This window comes from Stegodyphus dumicola, chromosome 8 (genome assembly GCF_044657685.1).
Source record: "Stegodyphus dumicola isolate Sdum_Otavi_A_Nest chromosome 8, ASM4465768v1".
Taxonomy (NCBI): domain Eukaryota; kingdom Metazoa; phylum Arthropoda; class Arachnida; order Araneae; family Eresidae; genus Stegodyphus; species Stegodyphus dumicola.
Window position 1 is genome coordinate 110,288,787 of NC_140775.1, and position 21,740 is coordinate 110,310,526.

Below are 21,740 nucleotides of genomic sequence, written 5' to 3' on the forward strand. Positions count from 1 at the left end.
CTAGTGCTCTTCTAGGAAGTAAAATAGAATATGTGTTCCTACTTGTCAAATTTGAAAACTGTTAAGCTTAAAGTTGAATACTTTAGTTGTTTGGGCTTTTCAAATCATAGTTTCTTCGTGTGTATAGCTTTTTCATTAGATTTTGATTTTCTAATTTTTGAAATACTGATATTTCTATGTACTGCATTATAAACATACTTCTTTATTCAGATTTTCAACCAAAAAGTATTCTATGAATGTTATTTTATATGCTTTTTAGATGACTAGAACATTTGTTTATCTGGCTTAAGGTTTACTCCTGTAATGCAGTTTTCCAGGAGTTTACTGCATAATCAACATATTATTACCGATAATTTTGTGACAATAATATACCAGTTATGTAGTAGTATTTTATTATTAACAGTGTGTTCCATGAACTATAAATTGATAATAAATTTTATTTTTATCTGAAACAGATTAAAAATGGAACATGAATTAAAATAATAATGCATTAAAAAAATTCTTCTTAGTAAAACTTGTAGCATTTCGAAAACTTTATTTATATAACATTAAGTTTTGAAAACTTTACATTGTTACACTTGTATAGACATTTTTTTAATAAATTAATTATGAATTGAGTTTAGAGGAAAAGTTGCTTTTATTAGTCAGAATTATATAAACATTTTAAAAGCATAGTAAAAAAATATATAATTGAGCATTTCTATATATATATATATATATATATATATATTAGTGATGTGGTTTTACTGGTAATGTATTAAGAATATGGCTAGAGAATTTCTTGAAAAACTGAACTCGGTGAGAAATGCCCAAGAAATCTTGAAAAGTTCAAAGCTGTCTTTCCCTGTTCTTTTCGGATCATGAATGATGAACTTTAAATTTTATGAAGTTATTATGTACTTTTTATTTAACTACACGAGTAAGATGTGGTCCCTTTCCCCAGTTTGATGCAATTTCAGACTTTGAGACTTTGTTCAGTAATTAAAAAAATCACAAACCACAAACTTTTATCAAAAACCACATCTATTAAAAAAAAAGAAAAGAAAAAGAAGAAAAGTTTTGATAGCTATTATAAACAACTTGATTCAGTTTGTTGTTAAAATATGTATAAGTTGAATATGCAGCTGTAAAAAATAATGGCAAAAACTTTCATAAATAAGTATTTAAGTAATAATTTAAATTTAGCAGATCTGAAGTTTTGGGCACTAAATGGTATTTTATTAGAGGATCCTATACATTATGTGTAGTTCTTTTATTGCTGTTGGGTTTTACTAAATAGATATCCAAATTTTGATATGCTGTTTCTGTTAATTGTGTTAATTTCTCAATTTTGCCATTTATAGATGGAATATGACTACCTTCAAAGGATATTTCTATCATTGTATTTCCAAAATGTTATTTTTCAAAAATCAATCTTCCATTCATTATTATTTATACAAATTCTTTTATCTGTTAAAATATGATATTCTTAGAATAATGAAACTGTTTGAATAGTCCTAACAGAGTCCACACCATGGGCGCGCCCACTTATATGGCACGTATCAACGTGTACATGGATAAAGTCAAGAGAGTGTGCAAGTTTGTGCAATTCTGTGATGTTTTTTTAAGTGAAAATAGGTCGATATGTAATACTGAGTTTCTGCAATTCTTTGACTTGTTATTTTCAAGTTGGCGATTTTGAGAAAGCACGAAGCAGTGGGTGATTCTGCACTTTCCCAGTTTGTTGCCAAGTGTGTGGGCTCTCCTAGGATTTTACCCATCGTCTGCTATATAGAATTCAATTAAATCTTAAATATTTAAAATATTGCCACAACACTCATTTTATGTTATTCGGGGGGGGGGGAACTAATTTTTCAATCATGTTTAAAAATGTGTTTTAAAATTTAACAAAATGTGAAAAAAAAATATATTATACTGATGGTTACCACATTTAGCAGCTTAATAATAAAAATTAGGTGACATGCATAGAAAATTACCAGTTGAAGTTTTAATACAAGCAACTGTTCATGCAGAAGTTCTGTTACTAAAAAGAATGTTATTTTTCATAAAATTTAAGTTTCTTGTTAATCATGATTCAATTATGATTAACAAGTTATGATTGACAAGTTATTATGTTTTAAGAGTTTAATTTGGTGTTTAAGCTTTATTCTCTATAATTCTTTTAAAATGTTATTTTTCATAAAATTTAAGTTTCTTGTTAATCATGATTCAATTATGATTGACAAGTTATTGTGTTTTAAGAGTTTAATTTGGTGTTTAAGCTTTATTCTCTATAATTCTTTTAAATTGTGTTCAAAATTTGCCATATATAATTTCTTGAATTGCAGGTACACAAAGCATGGCAGCTTAAAATACCATACTGATTGTGCACCTCATAATGGCTACTATTTGATTCCTTTGTATGATAAAGGAGATTATATTTTGAAAATTGAACCACCTGTTGGATGGAGTTTTGAGCCTAGCAGTGTTTCTTTACATGTTGATGGAACTTCTGATCCTTGCAGTTTAAATCAGGATATAAATTTTGTTTTCAAGGGATTTACAGTCGCAGGCCAGGTCAGTAAAAATTTTTATTTATTTTATTTTCAATTTTCATTCAAATTTTTCTCAGTTTTTACATGTCCTGTTTTTAATTTGTGCATTCATGTTAGATAGTTTACTGCTCTTGAATGATATTAATTCTACATACTTTACTTTTTTCATAGCAAATTAGATATAAGTGTGCGTATGTGTAATAGAATGACTTGGAGAAATCTTCTATAGATTGGCAATGGTTCTGTGCAGTGTAACTTGGAGAGACCTTACTGCATAGTAAGAAAGATGACACTCAAAGGAGAAACTTATAAACAGACATGGCCGAATCGAACATAATTTTTATTACTGGATGCAAACCAATTATCGAAACATATTCTTCACCACACATCATCATGGATGCAGTATGCACCCTACAATTTTATATACATTATCACCTTTTAGATAACAGGTTCATAGTTAGCTAACTGTCATAGTTAGCAGCATGACAAAGGGAGCAAAGTAGCATTTTAACTGCAAGAGAGCTGATTACTCAATATGGATTCTCACCAAGGGATTTTGATTTAAGTTAGAAAAGTTGCAGTTGAAATTTTGAGCTCAGGTTCCTAATTAACTACGTCACAGTGCTATACAAGCCCTATAAGATGAATTGATCTAGAAATGACGGAGTCCAAAAAAGTTATTATGATTTTTAGAATAGAATGAGGGAATTAAGGGCTATTGCTAATTTAACTTCTAATTTTGATTTACATATTTTTATCTTTATTTATTATTATTATATATATATAAGCACATGTATGAAATATTTGTAGATAATCCAATATTAATAAATGTATGAACTTCTTATTTTATTAGTCTATTATTAAAACGCGTTATTTCAAAATCTTTACACATGATGAAATGGTTGCTTGAAACAGAATATGATTAAAAGGCAAGTTGTAAAGTGTAAAACAGACAAACATTCAGCTAAAGATTTTCCTTTTCACAACATTGCTTTATATTTTTTAAATTCACGTATCAAATACATTTGGTGGCATTTACATTTAGTGAATAAATGTTTGAAAAATAAATGTACACTTTGTACCTGTTCAAGAATTTGTACCATTTAACTGAGCTAATTCCTGCTTCAATCAATAATTTCTTCCTTAAATCATATTTCGTTCAGGAATTTTTATTTGTAGATTGGATATAGTTTGTTTTCTCTGTTAATTTTTGGTCAAAACTGATTTATTTGAGCATTTTAAATTTAAATATATTGTTACGTGTTTTTCTTCTTTTACATTCATATGGGGTTTGTGGATTTGGCGTGAATAGCCACAATACTTGATGAAGTATCAAAGCACTTTTTATTGGCCAGTATTATTCAAGGCATCTTCAATAACACGTTTACAGTCATCGAAGAACTGCTATACACACGCTGAAACAATCGGCAAAAACAGCCTTCAGTCTATCAGGCTATAACGTTTGAGACAGCTTCACGGCAAAGCACTAGAATACAGCTCCTGACTCTGCTCAGTTGTTGTCGGAACTCTATTTGCTCATGAGACTCTCCATACTACAACTCACGATGCACTCGACGATACACTACAGTACAGCTCCTGACTCCTCAGTTCAGTCGTTCCCGGAACTCAACACACTCTAAGATGAAACTCGACGATGCACTAACTCGCAATACACTAAGAGACTCTTTCGATGCACTCGACGACCAACTCGGCACTCACTGGCAGACTATCAACTCGATAGACTCTCACTAACTCTACACGGACGGACTCTCTGCATACCAGCAGGGTTTATATAGCTTTTGGCTTGTATTCGAGAACATTCTGGGCTAAACCAGTAAGAAATCGTTCCAGAAGGTTCTCCATCCGTCTATGGCATGTCGTCAAATGTGGCAACCCTGCCTTCCCTTGCCATTTTCTGTCAACCCTAATAAACCTGCTTTGTGGGGAAGCTATCTTATCGCAGCTAGATGTTCTGTAACAATATATATTTATCTTCAGAATGTGATGTTTTTGCTTATTTGTAAGTTTATATGCATATCACTTAGAAATTCTGATGAGAAGAATTTGGGGTACATTTAGAATCTTGTGTCCTGTCATTAGTTATAGTTGGTTTTCCTTTATTATAAGTATTGTTACGAATTTTGTATTTAATTATATATTTTTATAGTAGAATTATAATTAAAATTTTTTATTTCCCCGTGCAATGCAGCATGAGACATTTTAAAAGAAAGCTACACTGGAAAAAGTAAAAAAATACAAGAGCACATGTATTTAACATTGAATAAAAGTTTATCTTGGTAATTTATATTTAATTTGAATAAATGTAATCAACTAATATGTTAGCTGTAACCATAATTCTACTCTTTTTGCTTTCCGGAAATTGCTGGAATCTTACACGGCCGATTTAGAAGGCTGTAAAAAGCCAGACAGAGAACATCTCAACACAGTTTTTCTGTCGTCTTGTTAGAAATTCTACAGCGATCAGAAATTAATTAAGAACCCTGCTATTAAATGTCTCTTATATATTTATTCATGTTTACATTTCATCCGAGTAATCATTTTCAAGCATAAACCTTATCAGGAGTAAACTGAGAAGTTGTCTTACTGATGAGAACTTGGAATCGTTCTTAAAATCAGAAATGACAGCATACAAACCTGAGTTACACAAACTTTCCAAGGAGATGCAAGGACATTTAGTTCAAATTTTTGAATATCTTACAGTTTTATTTTATCAAAAAATAGTATTGTTATTAAGTGTAATACAGTACAATGTCCAAAATCTGGACTTCCATTATCCGGAATGACCTAAAATCTGGAACTTAAAGTCACCACCTTTTTTTTTCTTTTTTAATTTATTTATTTTTGTATGTGCTTTACGCATGCACATTTGATCCCCCCCCACACACACACGCATGTGAAGAGTCCTGATTCTTAATTTCACTTCTACACTAAATAAAATACTTCATTATTGAAGAAACGATCATTTTAGCATAAATATTTATGATCAATAATTTGGCTCCGTATCTGCTTGGCATACATCTCAAACCAAAACATGCTACATTGTTACGCCCAACCCAGCGAGTCATTATTTATTATATTTTGCTTTCATCACCGCATGTTTATCAACACATGACAACTCATGAAGGGATGTCTAAACAACTTTTTTTGTATAATTAATTGAATAACAAAGAGTATGGTAACCTTTTATGTTGATATTACGCTTGGCGATGATTAAAGATTTAAGTTCAATGCACTAAGAAATGTTGACATTAAGAATTTAACAATTTCTTTACATATGCTAAAAATAAATTTTGTTAATGATGCTTATAAATGCCAAAAGATTACATTTAGTGTTATTTAAATTAAGACTTGTTCTTCACATAAACCCAGAACCGTCGCCAGAGCTTGTATGCCCCCACCAAGCAGCAGAATTAAGGGAAGACAAATGGAGGCACTTGGTAGCAAGAATTTAGACCCAAAGAAAGCCTTAAGTATATGTGGAAATTTATTTATTCAGGACTCGGATAAGCCTTAAGCATGTGCAAGGAATAGGCGTAAGTATAATAAATAACTAAACTAGTACAATTTTAGGCTTAATTGTTTCAGTGCGCAATAGACGCAAGATAAAATTTAACGGAATAACTTGTCTTTTGTCGCCAATCTCATGATACATAGCCAAATATGTACAGTGAACGATAGCTAAATTTTATGATAGCCGCGAATCTGAAGGTTTTCGGATATCGCAAACCAAAGGTGAAATTTTCTAATTAACGGATTTTGTAAAGAAATGTGGAGAAGCAGTAATAAATGAAGATGAGATAAAAGAAGTTTGTCTTTGTGAATACAATGCTCCTTAATCATCAATCAATTAATGGGTGGCAAAATCTGTAGTTATGGTTTTAGATCCGGAAAACACCGCTACTCATAGTTACTGAAAGCGAAAAAATTTCGATTGGCAAGTCAGTCAGAATTCTATACATAGCAATTACAGGACTTCAACAATGAAATTTTGTAACTGAACAAGAAATTATGTCTGTCTATATAGAATTAAAGAAATATTAAAAAGTATTGGCACAAAAAATGAAGCAACATAAACAACTTGTTTATGTTTGAAAGAAATGTTTAATAAAGTAAACAAATACATATTAACCCTATGTTGCATCATGTCCACTCTAGTAGACAAAAGTTTAAATTTGCTTATTCTTCTGTAAATGCCTTAGCAGATTCCATTCCTGTGTTTATTCATTCTATATTATTAGAACTTTCAACTGCCGATTATAGATGGCTGTATAGCATCACTAAGTAAAGCATTGCTATTTGGAAAATGGGTGCTACTTCTGTTTCCAAGTTAGTACAGTTTCTCATAGTAAACATTATATAATATTGCTTACATTTTCTTATACTGCCATTTTTTATTCGTAATTAGTAATTTTAGACATTTTATTTTAAATGTCAGTTTGAAAAAATTGTGGAGTGGGTAGATAAAAATCTACCGAAAAGAGTGAATTAAAACCCAAATGTACTGCTTATCAAGCCAAAACACCACTGGAAATGTTTATATTTGTCAAGGAATTTCTAGAACATTTGACATTTGAATCCAATAGGTACAGGTTACAAAATCGTAGCAAAATGAATTCAATCACATTCGACGAAATGAAGGTATTTTGGGGGATCTGTATGTACATGTCAGTTGTAGCTTTACCATTTAGAAGATGATAATGATCACTGCAAACAAGGCAGGAAATGATTTCAAATGCAATGACCGTAAATCGTTGGGAAGCATGTACGTATATGCATGCTGTCCACGATAGTGAACAAACTGTAGCAGTTATTTAAAACAAAATTTGAATAAATTTTTTTTTTATTACTAATGTTATTTTAAGTAGAAAAAATACAAACATTTAACTTATCTAAATTATTTGTATGCAACAAAGGATTAAGCTTTATTTTCTGAAATTTTGATATCTTTAGATTGTAAATACTTCATTGTTTCATAAATCATGATTTCGTAGCTTTAATTATTATTTCTGCATGCCATCTTACTAGATTTTAACTGATGATCTAATATGCAGAAAAATCACAAATCCGGAATCATGAAGCCATAAAGTATGAGTCCAGATCTCAGTTTAAAAACTGAAGTATTAAGCTAATTTTAGGGAGTGTTGTTGAGTGGGAAAAAAAAAAAAAAAGATGTTGAAGTATGTTAAGATTGTTTGGACATATGAAGATGATGAACGAAAGAAGATACGTGAAATTAGTATACAAGACAAGTGTAGATGGAAGAGTTGGAAGAGGGTCAACCTCAGAGAATGTAAGTTGATCAGATTGAGAACATTCTTAGTAAAAGCCAGCGTAAGAGTGGCTTAATTAAGTGAGTGAGTGAGTGCACCGCTATGATGGCTTCCGACCACGGACATGAACCAAACGGAATTATATACCATCATGGCGGGAAAGACTCCAGAGTAACAAGGTTGAGTATTATATACTAATAACAGTTATTACATGTTGTTAACTGCAAGGCACTAAGCGTTATTCTGGTTATCTGCTTTAAGTTCTGAACATTTGAAACATTATAATATTATCCACGGTTGTTTCTGCTTAGGCAGTGTCCTGAGATTTTCTCTATTTTATCAAGGGCTATTCTGTTTTTGAGTGTGTTAGTCGTCCACATTGCTCAGGCACAGTCCACTGGTTTCTTCAAGTGCCAGGTTCTTGTATGTACACAATGGAAGTAATAATGGTCCATATCGCCTTCCTCTCCACATTCGCAGAAAGGAGTATCCCTAAGTCTGAATCTGTTCAGGTATACTGGGAATGGTCCATGACCCGTCAAGAACTGTGTTAGGCTAGCACAGTGGGTCTTTATTTCCATGTTAACTTTTGGCAGTAAGCGAAATGTCATTCGTCCTACCTCTGCCTCTGTCCATCTACTTTGCCAATTTTGTAGCAGACATGTCAAAGTTGTTCGCTTAATATGAGACCAAGGAAGTTTAGTTGGTCTTTCTAATATATCCGTGCAGTTGGCTGCCTGCTTGGCCAGTAGGTCAGCGGCTTCATTGCCTTGAATCCCTGTGTGAGCGGGAACCCATTTTAAAGTGGGTCTTTGCAAAATAGGAATTGTCAGAAGCTGTTTCTGAATTCTGTATACCAAAGGACTCCGGCTGTTTTGACTTGCGATAGCCGCCAGACTTGATGCCGAATCACTGAGTATGGAGAATTTCTCCTGTTGACATGTGTTCGCATATCTAATTGCAGCACTGATTGCTAGAAGTTCTGCTTGGTATACTGAGTTGTTCGAGCCTAATTTCCTTTTCCACTCAAATGTTACAACTCTATTTTCTAGTCTACAGAAGGCGCTGCCCGTGCCGTTCTCAGTTTTGGAGCCATCTGTGAAAAGGTTATTACTGTACCTCTGAATTGGTTGGTCGTTTATACTGATACCGTCGGAGAGATTAAAAGCTGCTGGATGAAAGTTATTGCAGTTGTTTTGCTCCTCGTAGTCCGAGTGGTGATATCTATGACCACAGAGTGTTGAAGTTTGACCCAGCCTGGTAACCCTTATGATAGCTGCCTCCCTTTCTACTATCAAATCTAGGGGAGGAATTCCTGCTAGTTGTTGTAGGGCTAGTGTTGACGTGGTACGGTAGGCCCTGCATACTTGAAGTAGCTGCTGTCTCTGAATAGAGAGCAGGGATCTTTTCATATGAGAGGTAAGTTCGCCTCCCCAGATTGCTGCTCCATAAGTTATTACTCTTTCTGTAATGGTTCTATGCCAAATTTTTAGTAGCTTAGATGAGATACCCTATTTATGTGAGGTCATGCGTCTCATGTTGTTGCTTAGGATGCTAATTCGAGTTTAAGATTCCTGATATGTGGCATCCAAGAAAGTCTGTTGTCGAGTAATAGCCCAAGATATTTTATTTGGAGGAAACATTTTACTGGTATCCCATGGAGTTTATTGCTTGGGTTGCGTCTTAGCTGCCTGCTGCGTCCTATGAGTAAAGCTTTAGTTTTCTTTGCCGAAATCTGAAGCTTATGTGCTCTGGCCCATTGGGAGAACAGATCAAGACAGTATTGAGATCTCATTTTGAGGTTACTCCTTCCTGTCACAACTAGCATAAAATCATCCGCATAGGATATGATTCGAGCGTATTCTACGCTCTCAAACTGACGAAATGCCGAGTTTGCCACTATATTCCACAGTGTTGGTCCATGACCCCTGTGGGCACCCTCTAAAGACATTTTTGACAAAAATGCCGCTGTCTGATGTTACTTGAACACTTCGATCTTGGAGGTACGAGCAAAGGATGGTAATAATGGCTGTTGGGCAGGCCATGTTGTGCAGCAAATTTATTACGTCTGGCCACCAAAGGGAGTCAAAGGCTCCCTTGATGTCAATGGCTATTGCCAGTGAGTGCAAATTGTTATCCTTGTTCTGTTTGATAGTGGCCATTAAGTCTTTTATGGCATGTTCAGTTAAGTTGCCCATTCGGAATCCATATTGGTTGGGATGCAGGGCGTTGTTCCTTTGCAGGAAGAAGTCCAGTCTGTAAAGAATTACTCTTTCCAATACTTTACCGAGCGCTGGCAGTAGACAGACTGGCCTGTAAGATGAAGGTTCTGCCGGAGTTTTGCCTGATTTTAGGAATAACGCCACTTCTGCCAACTTCATATTTTTAGGAAAGTACTGATGTTTCCAGCAAGCTAAAATGACCACAAGGAATAGTTTTGGGAATTCCTGGTGTATTTCTCTAATGATGATATTATCAATTCCATCCGGTCCTGGAGCTTTTTTGGGTGCCAGAGTACGTATGATGATGTCCACTTCCATTTGCGTAGGAGGGAGTTCGTCTCTTCTGGTAACTTGGCGAAATTTCATACTGTAGGTTTTTCTCACTTCCTCTTGCTCCTCTAAGAAATGATCTTCATCATCATCAGGAAAAACTGCATTTATGATCTCACTGATTACTTCGATGTTGGATGAGGCAGTGCTATTCACCATAGGCGAAAGGGTCGTAGGACGAAACACCTTGTTATATGTTATCTTTTGAGTAGGTCCAAAGGCTTTAGTGACATTACTAGAGTAAGTTCTCCATGAGATTAACTTGGCCTCTTTAATTTTTCTTTTATATAAAGCTCTGGCTTTATTGTATGTTATCATTTTGAGTTGCCATAGATATGGATCTACTGTGGATTGTGCTTTTCTGCAAAGTGCCCGAACTCTGTGTTAAGCTCTGGTGACCACCAGGATATCGAGTGTTTTGCCATTACAGATTTCTAACGATATGCTTTTTGGGCGGCTTGCACTATTTTTGTAACTAGTAAGTCGTAGAGATTATCTAAGGAGTTTCTGTCCTGGCAGTTGTTGAAATCTTTGATAAATTTCTCTACGTACGCTCGAATGTGTTCCCGTAAAACAGAATGTCCTCCAAATGCCATTTTGAATCTTTTCTTTATTATGTAGTGTATAGGAGTATCCAGCCTGTAAGTAATAATTTTGTGATCACTGAGTGACGGCAGGTCACTCACTGTCCAATCTTGTATGTACGGAGTTGTATTGGGAGTTGATATTGTCAGATCTGGCCACTCTCGAGCTCTAGATGTTTCAAAGGTAGGCGGTGAGTCCTGAGCATTGATGACAATGAAATGCTTACTGTCTAAGAATTCTAGTACCGCAATTCCCCTTTGGTTCTCCGAGTCAGCGCCCCATAGTTGATGGGTGGCATTAAAGTCTCCTGCTATGATATAATGTGATGCCCCAGTTAGAAGGTTAGAATTAAATTCTTCTAATAGAGAGGTAATATCTTCGCTCAGGGGTAGATACACAGCAGTAATGTCAATGCTGCAATTACTAGTGTCTAGTCTGATGGAGACTGTATGCTCTGTGATTTTCATTAGGAAAGGGGAGAGAGGGCCACTGTAAATAATCGCAGCTAGCTGATTCTTTGAGAGAAACGTTCTGCTGTGTGTTGGAACACTAGGAATCACTCTGTTGTAAACGTATGGCTCTTGGAAGATTCCGACATTGGCAGCAGTATGTGTCATTGCTTGCAGCGTATTTATGGTTGCTGCATAGCACTTCTGCAAGTTATACTGTAAAAATCGAAGTGGTTTAGTTCTTAGCAGTGGTCCTTCTCGGGCTCTCGAAATGGGCTCCATACACTGGGCAGGAACTTGAAGTAGCTAGGTGATCTGTGCTGAAAGAGGTCCCCTTTTCAGAATTACTACTGCAGCAATTAGTGCAACTCACTTTTTCCGAGCTACACTCCTGCGTCAGGTGGCTGTTACCACACTTAACGCAAACTGGAGCGTTTTTACAGTTCCTGCTATAGTGACCGAACTCCTGGCAGTTGTAACAGCGTATGATCCTAATGTACGGACGGAGAGGACAAGACTCAAAACCCACTAAAAGACGGCCTAGCTTAACTAGGTGTTCTGCTGACTTAGGGTCTATGTCTATCACCCAGTTTTTCCTTCCACTTTGCCCGGAACGGCTTGCTCGTATTTGAAAAGCACTGAGATTGAAATTGGGCAGTTGGTCTACAAGTGCTGCTGTTAGATCTTCTTCTCCTAGATTCTCAGGTACTCCAAAAATAATTACACTTTCCCTTCTTGGCTTGGGCTTCCGAAATTCAAGTGTCTCTAGTAGTGCTGGCCTGTCCTCAATTGCCTGTTTCAGGCGTAGCAGGTGGGCTTTTTCTCGACACCGGATGAGAAGCTCTCTGGACCTCGTGGGCCGAATCTGCACTAATGTGATCCCTAGCTGGGAGGGTTTCAAATCTGCCGAAAGTTGAGCTTTAATCCCTTCGTGTGTCCGTGTGGAGTTCTTTGACCTTAATAATAGAACGTGCTCCGATAGAACTGGAGAAGATCTTGAAGGTGGTGAAGTTTTCCGCTTCTTTATTGTCACCTCAGTGAAGGGATATTCTTTTGTGGACTGTTCTTCTGGGGCTGAGGATTCCACTGCTTGATAAGACTCAGAATGTTGAGGATTCTCGTGAGGTGGCTGTAAACTGTGTGCGAGTTGCTGTTGTTGCAGAGCCAAGACTTGTCCCTGTAGCTGGGCGAGATAAACCTCTTGTTCCGTTAACGTTATGCGAACGGTGTTTACAAAAGATGTAAATTGCTTTCTTTCAGAAGCGTTTAGTCTGCGAGATTCCTTAGCTTGTAAGATGAATAACTGGAGTTGGTTACAGATGTGGTTAATTGCTTCCAACCTGGAGTTAGGTGTCAATGTGCTAGCAGCACCTTTAACAGAAGGGGGAGAATGTTGAATATTATGCTCCGTGCCGGCTGATGATGGGGAAGTATCCGAAGGCATAGTAAGTAAGAGAACACAATGAAGATGCTTTCAGAGCATAAAAAACGAATGATGAGATGAATGATTGATACACATGCACCTGCAATATTCCAGGAATACTGAGTTTACACGAAAGCTCTGTAAGGAAAGGTAGCGGAACACAATGCACACACTTCACAACGCTAAACTTGAATAAGGAGATGCACGATCAGATCGCATGCACTTGGGCTAGAGTAGTAAGCATGTACTGTAGCAATAATAGATTAGATAGTTGCGAGAACACAATGCATGCACTTTCACGACACTAAAGTGGATGAGGTGTTGTATAATAGAACCTCATAAGCTAATAGACTTTCTTGTATATTGAGTATGGGCTGTAGCATTTTCACTGCCCTAAGTAAGTACTGAATAATATTCACATGCACTATATCAAAGCACTGAATAATATGATGAATACTGGAGCTCTTCGTAGCATTAAACTTGAATGAGGAGATGTACAATCAAATCGCATACACTGCCAATAAAGTAAGTACCGTACTGCGAGAACACCATGCACTAACTTCCGGTATTAATAATGAATAAGGAGATGTATGTGAAATCTCAAAAATCTTCTTTACATATATTGAGTATGTGCTATAGCACTAGTTCGGACTGGGGTATGTAAGAGGTAAATACTTCGTAAGCGTTAAAATCTCTTTCAAAATAAGCAATGCACACACTTTCACAGGTATGAACTTGAATGAGGAATTGCAATAAGCAATGCACACACTCTCACAGATATGAACTTGAATGAGGAATTACAATCAGCAATGCACACACTTTCACAGATATGAACTTGGATGAGGAATTGCACTGTAGCACTAATAAAGGAAAATACTGCTTGAGCTGAATGCAAACACGCACTTGGCACGAATGATGTGTAGTACTAATAAAAAAAAAATTAAATACACTGACAGTCGTAAGATGATTACAACTCTTATGTGGCCAAAGATGGCGGTTGACAATCTTTTCCTTCTTGTTTTGAAGAAAAATATATATATATATAAAATAAAAGCGATTTTGGAAGGGGTGGATTTAGACTAGTATTCGATTACAAATGCACCCCTGCGCTGCCTGTGTCCGAGACTGAGAGGAGGGAAGAAGCTTAATTAAGTGAATAACAATATACCTGCGTATATAATTTTAATTAAAAAAATGTAGCTCTTATTCCAAGATTTCAGTCCTTGAACTGTTGATAATTGGCTGTGTTGACTAATGAGTTTGCCAACCACCGAAATAATACAAGAAATTTTAAGTTTTCTGGCTAACTAATTGGCTACTACTCCAGTGATCTTATGCAAAGTTACAATATCAACTGCATCAGACAACCTAAACTATTTTAATGTTCAACACTTACCAAAATCATGCTGATTGTCATATATTCACATCTATTCTGAATTAGTGACTCCCTTCCTATAAACAGGCACTGACAGAAGAAGCCAAATTGTCTTCTATGAGTCATACTGGCTATGGTTCTTTTCTGTTTAAACTATACCACTTGCCTTGAAATCTGTTTAAACATTGCAATTGAGTGAGTGTGACAGAATGAGGCGTAAAAGAAAGAATCTAAATAAATCTTAACCGTTAGTAAAAGTTAAATTAAATGTCATAACCTTGCATTACATTATTTAGTAATGCAATGTGTAATATACTAGCAATATACAACTTTATATTATTTTTGTATCAGGGAGTTTCATGTATTTACTGTACCTTGGAACATATTACCCATAGTTACAATAGGACTATTTAACAAATTATTTATTTTCAAACTAATATATACTACTTTTTATCTTGCAGGTTCTGAGTCGAAATGGAAAAAATGGTCCAGCCGGTATTAATCTAGTGCTGAAAAATTCTAATCTAGAAATCCAAAATGAAACAGTTAGTGGAAATGATGGATATTATAGTTTTCCTAAACTACTTCCAGGAAAATATACCATTGAAGCTAGCCATAAAGTATGGATTTTCGATGAACAGAAAGAAGTGATTCATGTAACAAATGATAATTTGAAAACTGAAAATAAAATTATAATAGCTGGTTATGACGTTTCAGGATTTGTTTACAGTGATGGCGAGCCAATTCAAGGAGTTCATTTCTTATTATTTTCGAAGACTAAAATTAATAAACCAGTTAACTGCAGTATGGACAGTGTAAAAGGTTTCAGTCAGAAGTACAGTATCCCGTATGTGTGTTATGTCACTTCTTCAGAAGATGGAAAATTTATTTTTCCATCATTACCTCCTGGAACTTATAAGTTAGTTCCATTTTACAAGGGTGAGCATATTGAATTTGATGTATCTCCACCAGAAATGGATTTTATTGTTACAAAAGACAGCCTTAAAATTGAGGAAAATTTTCAGGTAATATGCATGTGATTACATGTTTCTTTGATGATCTGTCATATTTTCTAAGTTTTTAATATTTGTTATTTGTATTATATCTGGCAGTTTTGTTACTATCTCTAAATGAACACATTTGATTATTTATGTAAAATTCAAATATGTAGTAAAATTTTATGAGGAAATGTGAGATTCATCATATAAATTTTAATATTTTGTGCTAAATGATAAGAAATATATTTTAGAAAAAGTTAAGTGCACATAATGAAATATTAATGTTAAAAAATAGTGAATAACTTTTAGATCCTTGTACATATCACCAGATTATACAGTACAAAGTCCGAGATCTAATATCAGGAATGATTTAAAATCTGGACCCCAAAGCCACCAACAACTTTTTTGAAAAATTTTTTTGTATTCTTTACGCATGCGCATTTGATTTACCTTTTTCCCTTCCCTGCATGATAAAACATCTAAAGAGTTTGATTCTTAATTTCACTTCAGCACTAACTAAAATGTATTGTTATTGAAGAAACGATCATTTTAGCACAAATTTGTGTTATCAATAATTTGGCTGTGTAGATAAGTGTCTGCTTGGCGTACATGTCAAACCGAAACATTCTACATAGATACATCGTTGATTTTACACCTACTAATATTTTATATCCCTGACGCTAATCTGGCAAATCATTATTTATTATATTTTACTCTCATCACCGCATGTTTATCAGCACATGAAAACTTGAGTAATGACTCATTTAGGGATGACTAAACAATTTTTTTATGTTAATAATTTGAATTAAGAATAACCGATTTGTTATTCACATAATTTCAGAGCTAGTGCCAGTGCTCATATGGCCGCACAAGGCGGCAGAATTTAGGGAAGACAAAGGGAGGCGCTTGGTAGCAGAATTTAGAACCCACAGAGACTGTATCAGGCAGTACGATATCTAGCACCGGCCTTCAGTGAGCCTTAAGTATATGTGGGAATTTATTTATTCAGGACTCAGATAAGCATGTGCAAGAAATAGACATATGTATAATAAATAATTAAACTATTACAATTCAGGCTTAATTGTCTCAGTGAAGTAAGATAAAATTTAGCAGAACAACTTGTCATTAGTCGTCAGTCTCATACATATCCAAACATGTATAGTGAACGACAGCTGAATTTTAGGATGATAGCCTCGAATTTTAAAAGTTTTTGGATATCACAAACCAAAGGTAAAATTTTCCAACTAACGGATTCTGTAAAGAAATGTGGAGAAGTGGTAATAAATGAAGACGATATAAAGAGTTTTTCATTGTGATGGCAATGCTTCTCATTCATCAACCAATTAACGGAAGGAAAAATCTGTAGTATTATTGTTCTAGATCCAGAAATATCGCTACTGATAGTGAAAAAAGTGACAGGTTACTGAAAACGGAAAAATTTCGAATGACAAGTTAGTCGGAATTCTCGACACAGCAATTACAGGACTTCAACAATGTAAATGATGTAAATGAACAAGAAATTGTCTGTCTACAAAATTAAAGAGAAAGCATTAGCACAAAAAACGAAGCAACTTAAGCAACAAACAAATGTTTAATAAAGTAAACAAATAAATAATAAGCAGCTTCTTTTTTTTTTTTTTTTTCCTTCTTTTTTTTAATTTTGATACTTTTTAGATCATAAATCGCAATTTCATGTTTTTACTTTTATAATTTCTATGTGCCTTCTTACTAGATTTTTAAACTAATGATCTGATATCCGGAAAAATCCAGAATTTCGGAAGTCCCGACAGGTCCGGATCTCGGACTTTGTACCGTATTACTTTTCTAATAAAAATCATAGCTACCTTTCCATAATAATTAAAGAGTTAATTTGTCTGTCTACATTATTTATGATGCAATCTAGAGACCAAGAATTTTGTCATACCAAGCCAAAAACTGACAGACCAAGAACTTTGTCATACTCAGTCCCCTAAATAGTCTCTCAAAGGAGGTTTTTCTCCCTTTTTAAAATCCAATGTAAAAGTTTTAATTAAATATTGATTGATTCCTGCCTTGCATATTCTCATTTAACGATTGAAGTATTTGTAACAAAGTTTCAATTTCTGGTTAATTGTATAGATTAGAATATAATGTTATAAGTAAATTTTTTTCAGAATAACTTAAGTCACCTTTAAAGAGATGTGTCTTAGGTTTCATTTATTGTACACTATAACATAAAAAGTGGTGTATTAAGAAGTTATCTAAATGGTGAGGGGCAGTGAGATCCTGTGTGACCTCAGCCTGCATTTGCTAAGTTACCTGTCAGTAATTATTGCAGTCACTGGTATCCCAGTTACATGTTGGACTGTTGATAATAATGTATCAGTGGCTATGAGTGCTAATCAGGCGATCATTCTGTCCTCTGTCTTGGCCAACCACTACCTTATTATACTGTATGGCAGTGATTTACCCATTCCTGCGAACATTGTCAAATGGTTACATCGCTTCAACCCAAATGTCTAGCAATCCTGTGGTTTGATCATCCTGTTTACTTTAGTCTAGTTGTTCACTGCATAAAAAAAGGGGGACAGTTCTATATCTCCCGTTCTACTGGGCCGATTGATGAAATTCAACTTTCATTTTTCATGTCTTGAAAGCGCAACTTAAGATATGTATAAGATTTATATATACCATTGTTCTAATATAGGTATTTTGACACAAAATCTTTTTCTGATATAACATACCATTTTTTTCCATATTTCCATTGTACGACTCAAATTACACCAAACTATTAAGTTTTGAAAAAAATCGCACGATTCGTTTTTAAAAAATTAGCTTTCAAAATGTTAGCTCCTCAATGTTAATTGAATTTGGTATATGTTTATTAATTTCTCTTTTGTTATTAAACTTATTTAATTCTTTCTTTCATATTTTTAAATTCAGGTTCATTTCAAATAAAATTCACTCATTTTTTATGATTTATTCTTTAAATTTGTATTTTAAAATATTTTTTATAAATTTTTCAAAAACAATTTGAATTATAATCTATTAAATTTTTACCATCATCTTAAAGTAGACATATTTGTAAGCATATCTGCAAAAAATTACAGTTTTATTCAAAATTTCCGAAGATATAAGTGAATTTATATATTAGTGCATTTTGAAATTTGGCATATTTGTTGAAAGCGATAAAACATCAAATGTGATTTAGACACTTTGCTAAAATTATTTGAATGTAGGAACTATGTGACTTTTTTTTCCACTCATGCATGATGTAAAAAGGTAGGAGCGAGGTGCCTTTTTTTCAACTCTGGCAAAATGAAAGGGAAAGGAAAATTGATTGCCATATATTAAGAAGTTTGCTAAGTGAATTATTCATGGCACAAACTGAAAAAATGCGCCAAGACAAATGCTTGAATTTCTCCATAAATTCTGCACCAAATTTTACAAAATTTAATATCTAGGCATAATTTGAGTCGTAGAATGGAAATATGGAAAAAAATTAAAAGTCTGATTTTGTGTCAAAATACCTATGTTAGAACAATGTTATATATAAATCTAATATATATGTATCCTAAGTCTTGCTCTCGAGATATGAAAAAGGCAGTTTGAATTTTGTCATTTGGCCCAGTAGAACGGGAGAACTGTCCCATTTTTGTTTTTAGCGCAATGTACATCCTCTCTCAAATAGTGACTTCTGCTCATACTCTTCGCAAACCAGCCTGCAAGGCATTGGTACAGTCCATGTGGTTTGACGGAACTACATTTGCAAGGGAGTTATGACTTTGGAATTAACATTGGAATGTCCTCTGTTTTATACACCATCTGGATGCTCCATTGCAGTCCACTGGAGCTCTAGCTAATTAGTCATTGGCCGCAGAAAGTTAATCGTTTGTGTGTTGTATTGTACAGTGTTTGTACGATCGTTAAAATACTTATAAGGACTTAGATTTTGGGAAATGTTTTTTGGTCCTTAGAAGTCCTTAATTTTGGCCAAAATTGGCAAAAGGCTCTTAATTTTACTTATCTGACATTTCTATCCCCCCTTTTCTGTTGCTGTTGTTTACAACTGCCATTTTGTTTTGATTGTGAATTAACCTTTTGGAGAAATATATTTTGGTAAGTCCATTGACAGATGTTTACGTGATGAGTTAATATTTGAATTCCTTACAACTATTAATACTAGATATTTGAGATTTAGGCACAAGGCACTGCTTCATTTGAAACATAAATATTATGAAATTATTTCTTTTTTTTGGGAATGAAGCGTTCATAAAATATTGCATCAAAAAGACATTTCTTTTTTTTTGAAAGATGAGTTCTTTTATGAGGTGCAAAATTTGGCAACTTATCATAATTTTAGCGATTTTTTTACTATCATCATAACATTGATAAATATCATAAAAATAATGATAATATATTAAAATCATATTTAAGAAATAATGATAAAACATTTTGTTTATTTTCTCCTGTCATTAAAGTGAGATTATTTTTGCTTTTTGCGACTTCGGAATATTTTGAAAAAGAAACAAAATAACAAATGCTATAAATATAAAGCACAGTTTCCAAAACACTTTTCAGAACAAAGTAAAAAAAGCTATTGAAATTATTTTTAAATTAAGTTCATTTGTTTTTTAAATTTTTTTACTCATGTAGCGGTGTCAGACTTTAAATGTGTATCAGTTTTCTCCTGAGAATTCACTTTGCACTTTTCTTTTCTGAACTTTTTTTTAATCATTTAACCTTTTTTGCTTTTACAGAGTTGGTAGGAATTTTAAACCAAGCTTCTTAGAAGGATTTAAAAGCAAGATTAATCGACGCACAATTCCAGAAAAATGCGACAAAATGAAAAATGTCTTCATGGTATTAACACCTAATGGATGTGTTTCATAGAAAATTTGTGATGAATTTCTTAGCTTTTTGGAAGAACAGCGAAAACAAAATATTTCAATCTTCTCCTTTTCATCCCAGAATCTTCCCAGTTTGTCTTCTCTTTTTTCTTATCTTTCCATTAGACACAAGCATTAAAGCAAGCAAAGAAACTGGAAAATAACAATTTGTTAAAAATTTCATCTTATGTGTCTCAGTGTACCATACATACCTCAGTACCTGACTAAATTCTAAAATTTTTGCCATCCTTGGATTTAGTTGCTCAGTGCCTCACTAAATACTAAAAATTCTGTCTCTTGGTTCTGACACTGCCCCTGACCTAATACCATTTCATATTTATACTCATATTATTAAAGAAATAAATTTAACATTTTCTTGTATACATTCTAAGTACAAGCAATTCGTTAGAATAACATAAGTCTTTAATTAAATCAGGAGATTTTAAAATGAAGAAACTCATTGGAAAATAAATTGATTTTATAAAAAAAAAAAAAAAGAAATGCTTCATTCTTCAGAGGCTTCAGAGAAACATTAACAAATTAGGAGATATAAAGCAGAGACTACTAAGAACATTTACTTACTTGTTGAAACAAATAAACTTTAAAAAGTTGCTAAAGAAAAGGAAATGGATGTAAATTAGCTGAAATATCTAGGAAATTTTCAAATTAAAAAGACCCATAAATATTTTGTTGTTGCTACAAAACATAAATATTTCATAGCTTTTAATGTATACTTATACGAATATCATTTTAAAATCAATATCATAAATTATCACTGTTGTAAAATGTTCGTAGTGCTTTTTTGATGGACATTTTTTTAATAAAAAAGTGTAATTGTAACCATATATATCTATTATAATTTAAGGATGTGTAACTCTGCAATTTTTTTTGCTTTTACCCTTAAAAGTTATCTTTACATATTAAGGTGAGTTATTTTATTGCATTTCCTTAATCCTTGTTGTGGATGTAAGATACAGTACAAAGTCCGTAATCCGGACTCGTTGGGACTTCGGCGATTCCGGATTAAGGGTTTTTCCGGATTATGGATCATCAATTTAAATCTGGTATGATGGCATGTAGAAATTATACAATTAAAAATATGAAACCGTAATTCATGAAATAAAGAGCAGTTATTATCTAAAGGGTATCAAAATTTACAAAAAAAAAACTTAATATTTATTTGTTTACTTTATTAAACATTTCTTTCAATGTAAGTTATTTAAGTTGCTTCGTTTTTTTGTGCTAAATGCACATGTGTAAAGCATACAAAAAAAAAAGTTTGTGGCTTTGAGGTCCAGATTATAGAACATTCTGGATAATGGATGTCCGGATTACAGACTTTGTACTGTAATACACAAAAATGTAAAAATTAATGTAAAACTTTGTTCCTTATAACTAATGAAACTTAATACAAAACAACCTATAACCTCTGGTGCTTCAATGGCTTATTGGAATTGTGTATTAAAAACTGTATATTAACTGGGTTATAACTCCAGCAAATCTGTAGCACTAGCAAATCACCAGCAAAGTGTGGCAATTTGACAGCTGAGGATGATGGTTTGGTAAAACCATCAAAAATAGTCCTGTGAAAATTTGCAGTTTTTTAAGCTTGATTTTTGTTGTTTGATTTCTAAATTGATGTGTTATTTTAACCTAAACTAATCA

General features: G+C 33.7%; 1 protein-coding gene across 3 annotated transcripts in view; it reads left to right on the top strand.

The window, feature by feature from the left end:
* LOC118184869 (BOS complex subunit NOMO3) overlaps positions 1–21,740 on the top strand; it is a 57,212-nt gene that overhangs the window by 982 nt on the left and 34,490 nt on the right. For all 3 annotated transcript variants that reach the window (XM_035354596.2, XM_035354594.2, XM_035354595.2), the window contains exons 2-3: positions 2,328–2,556; positions 14,671–15,234. In XM_035354596.2, coding sequence (XP_035210487.1) covers positions 2,328–2,556; positions 14,671–15,234 — 793 coding nt within the window. The remainder of the gene's footprint in view (positions 1–2,327; positions 2,557–14,670; positions 15,235–21,740) is intronic.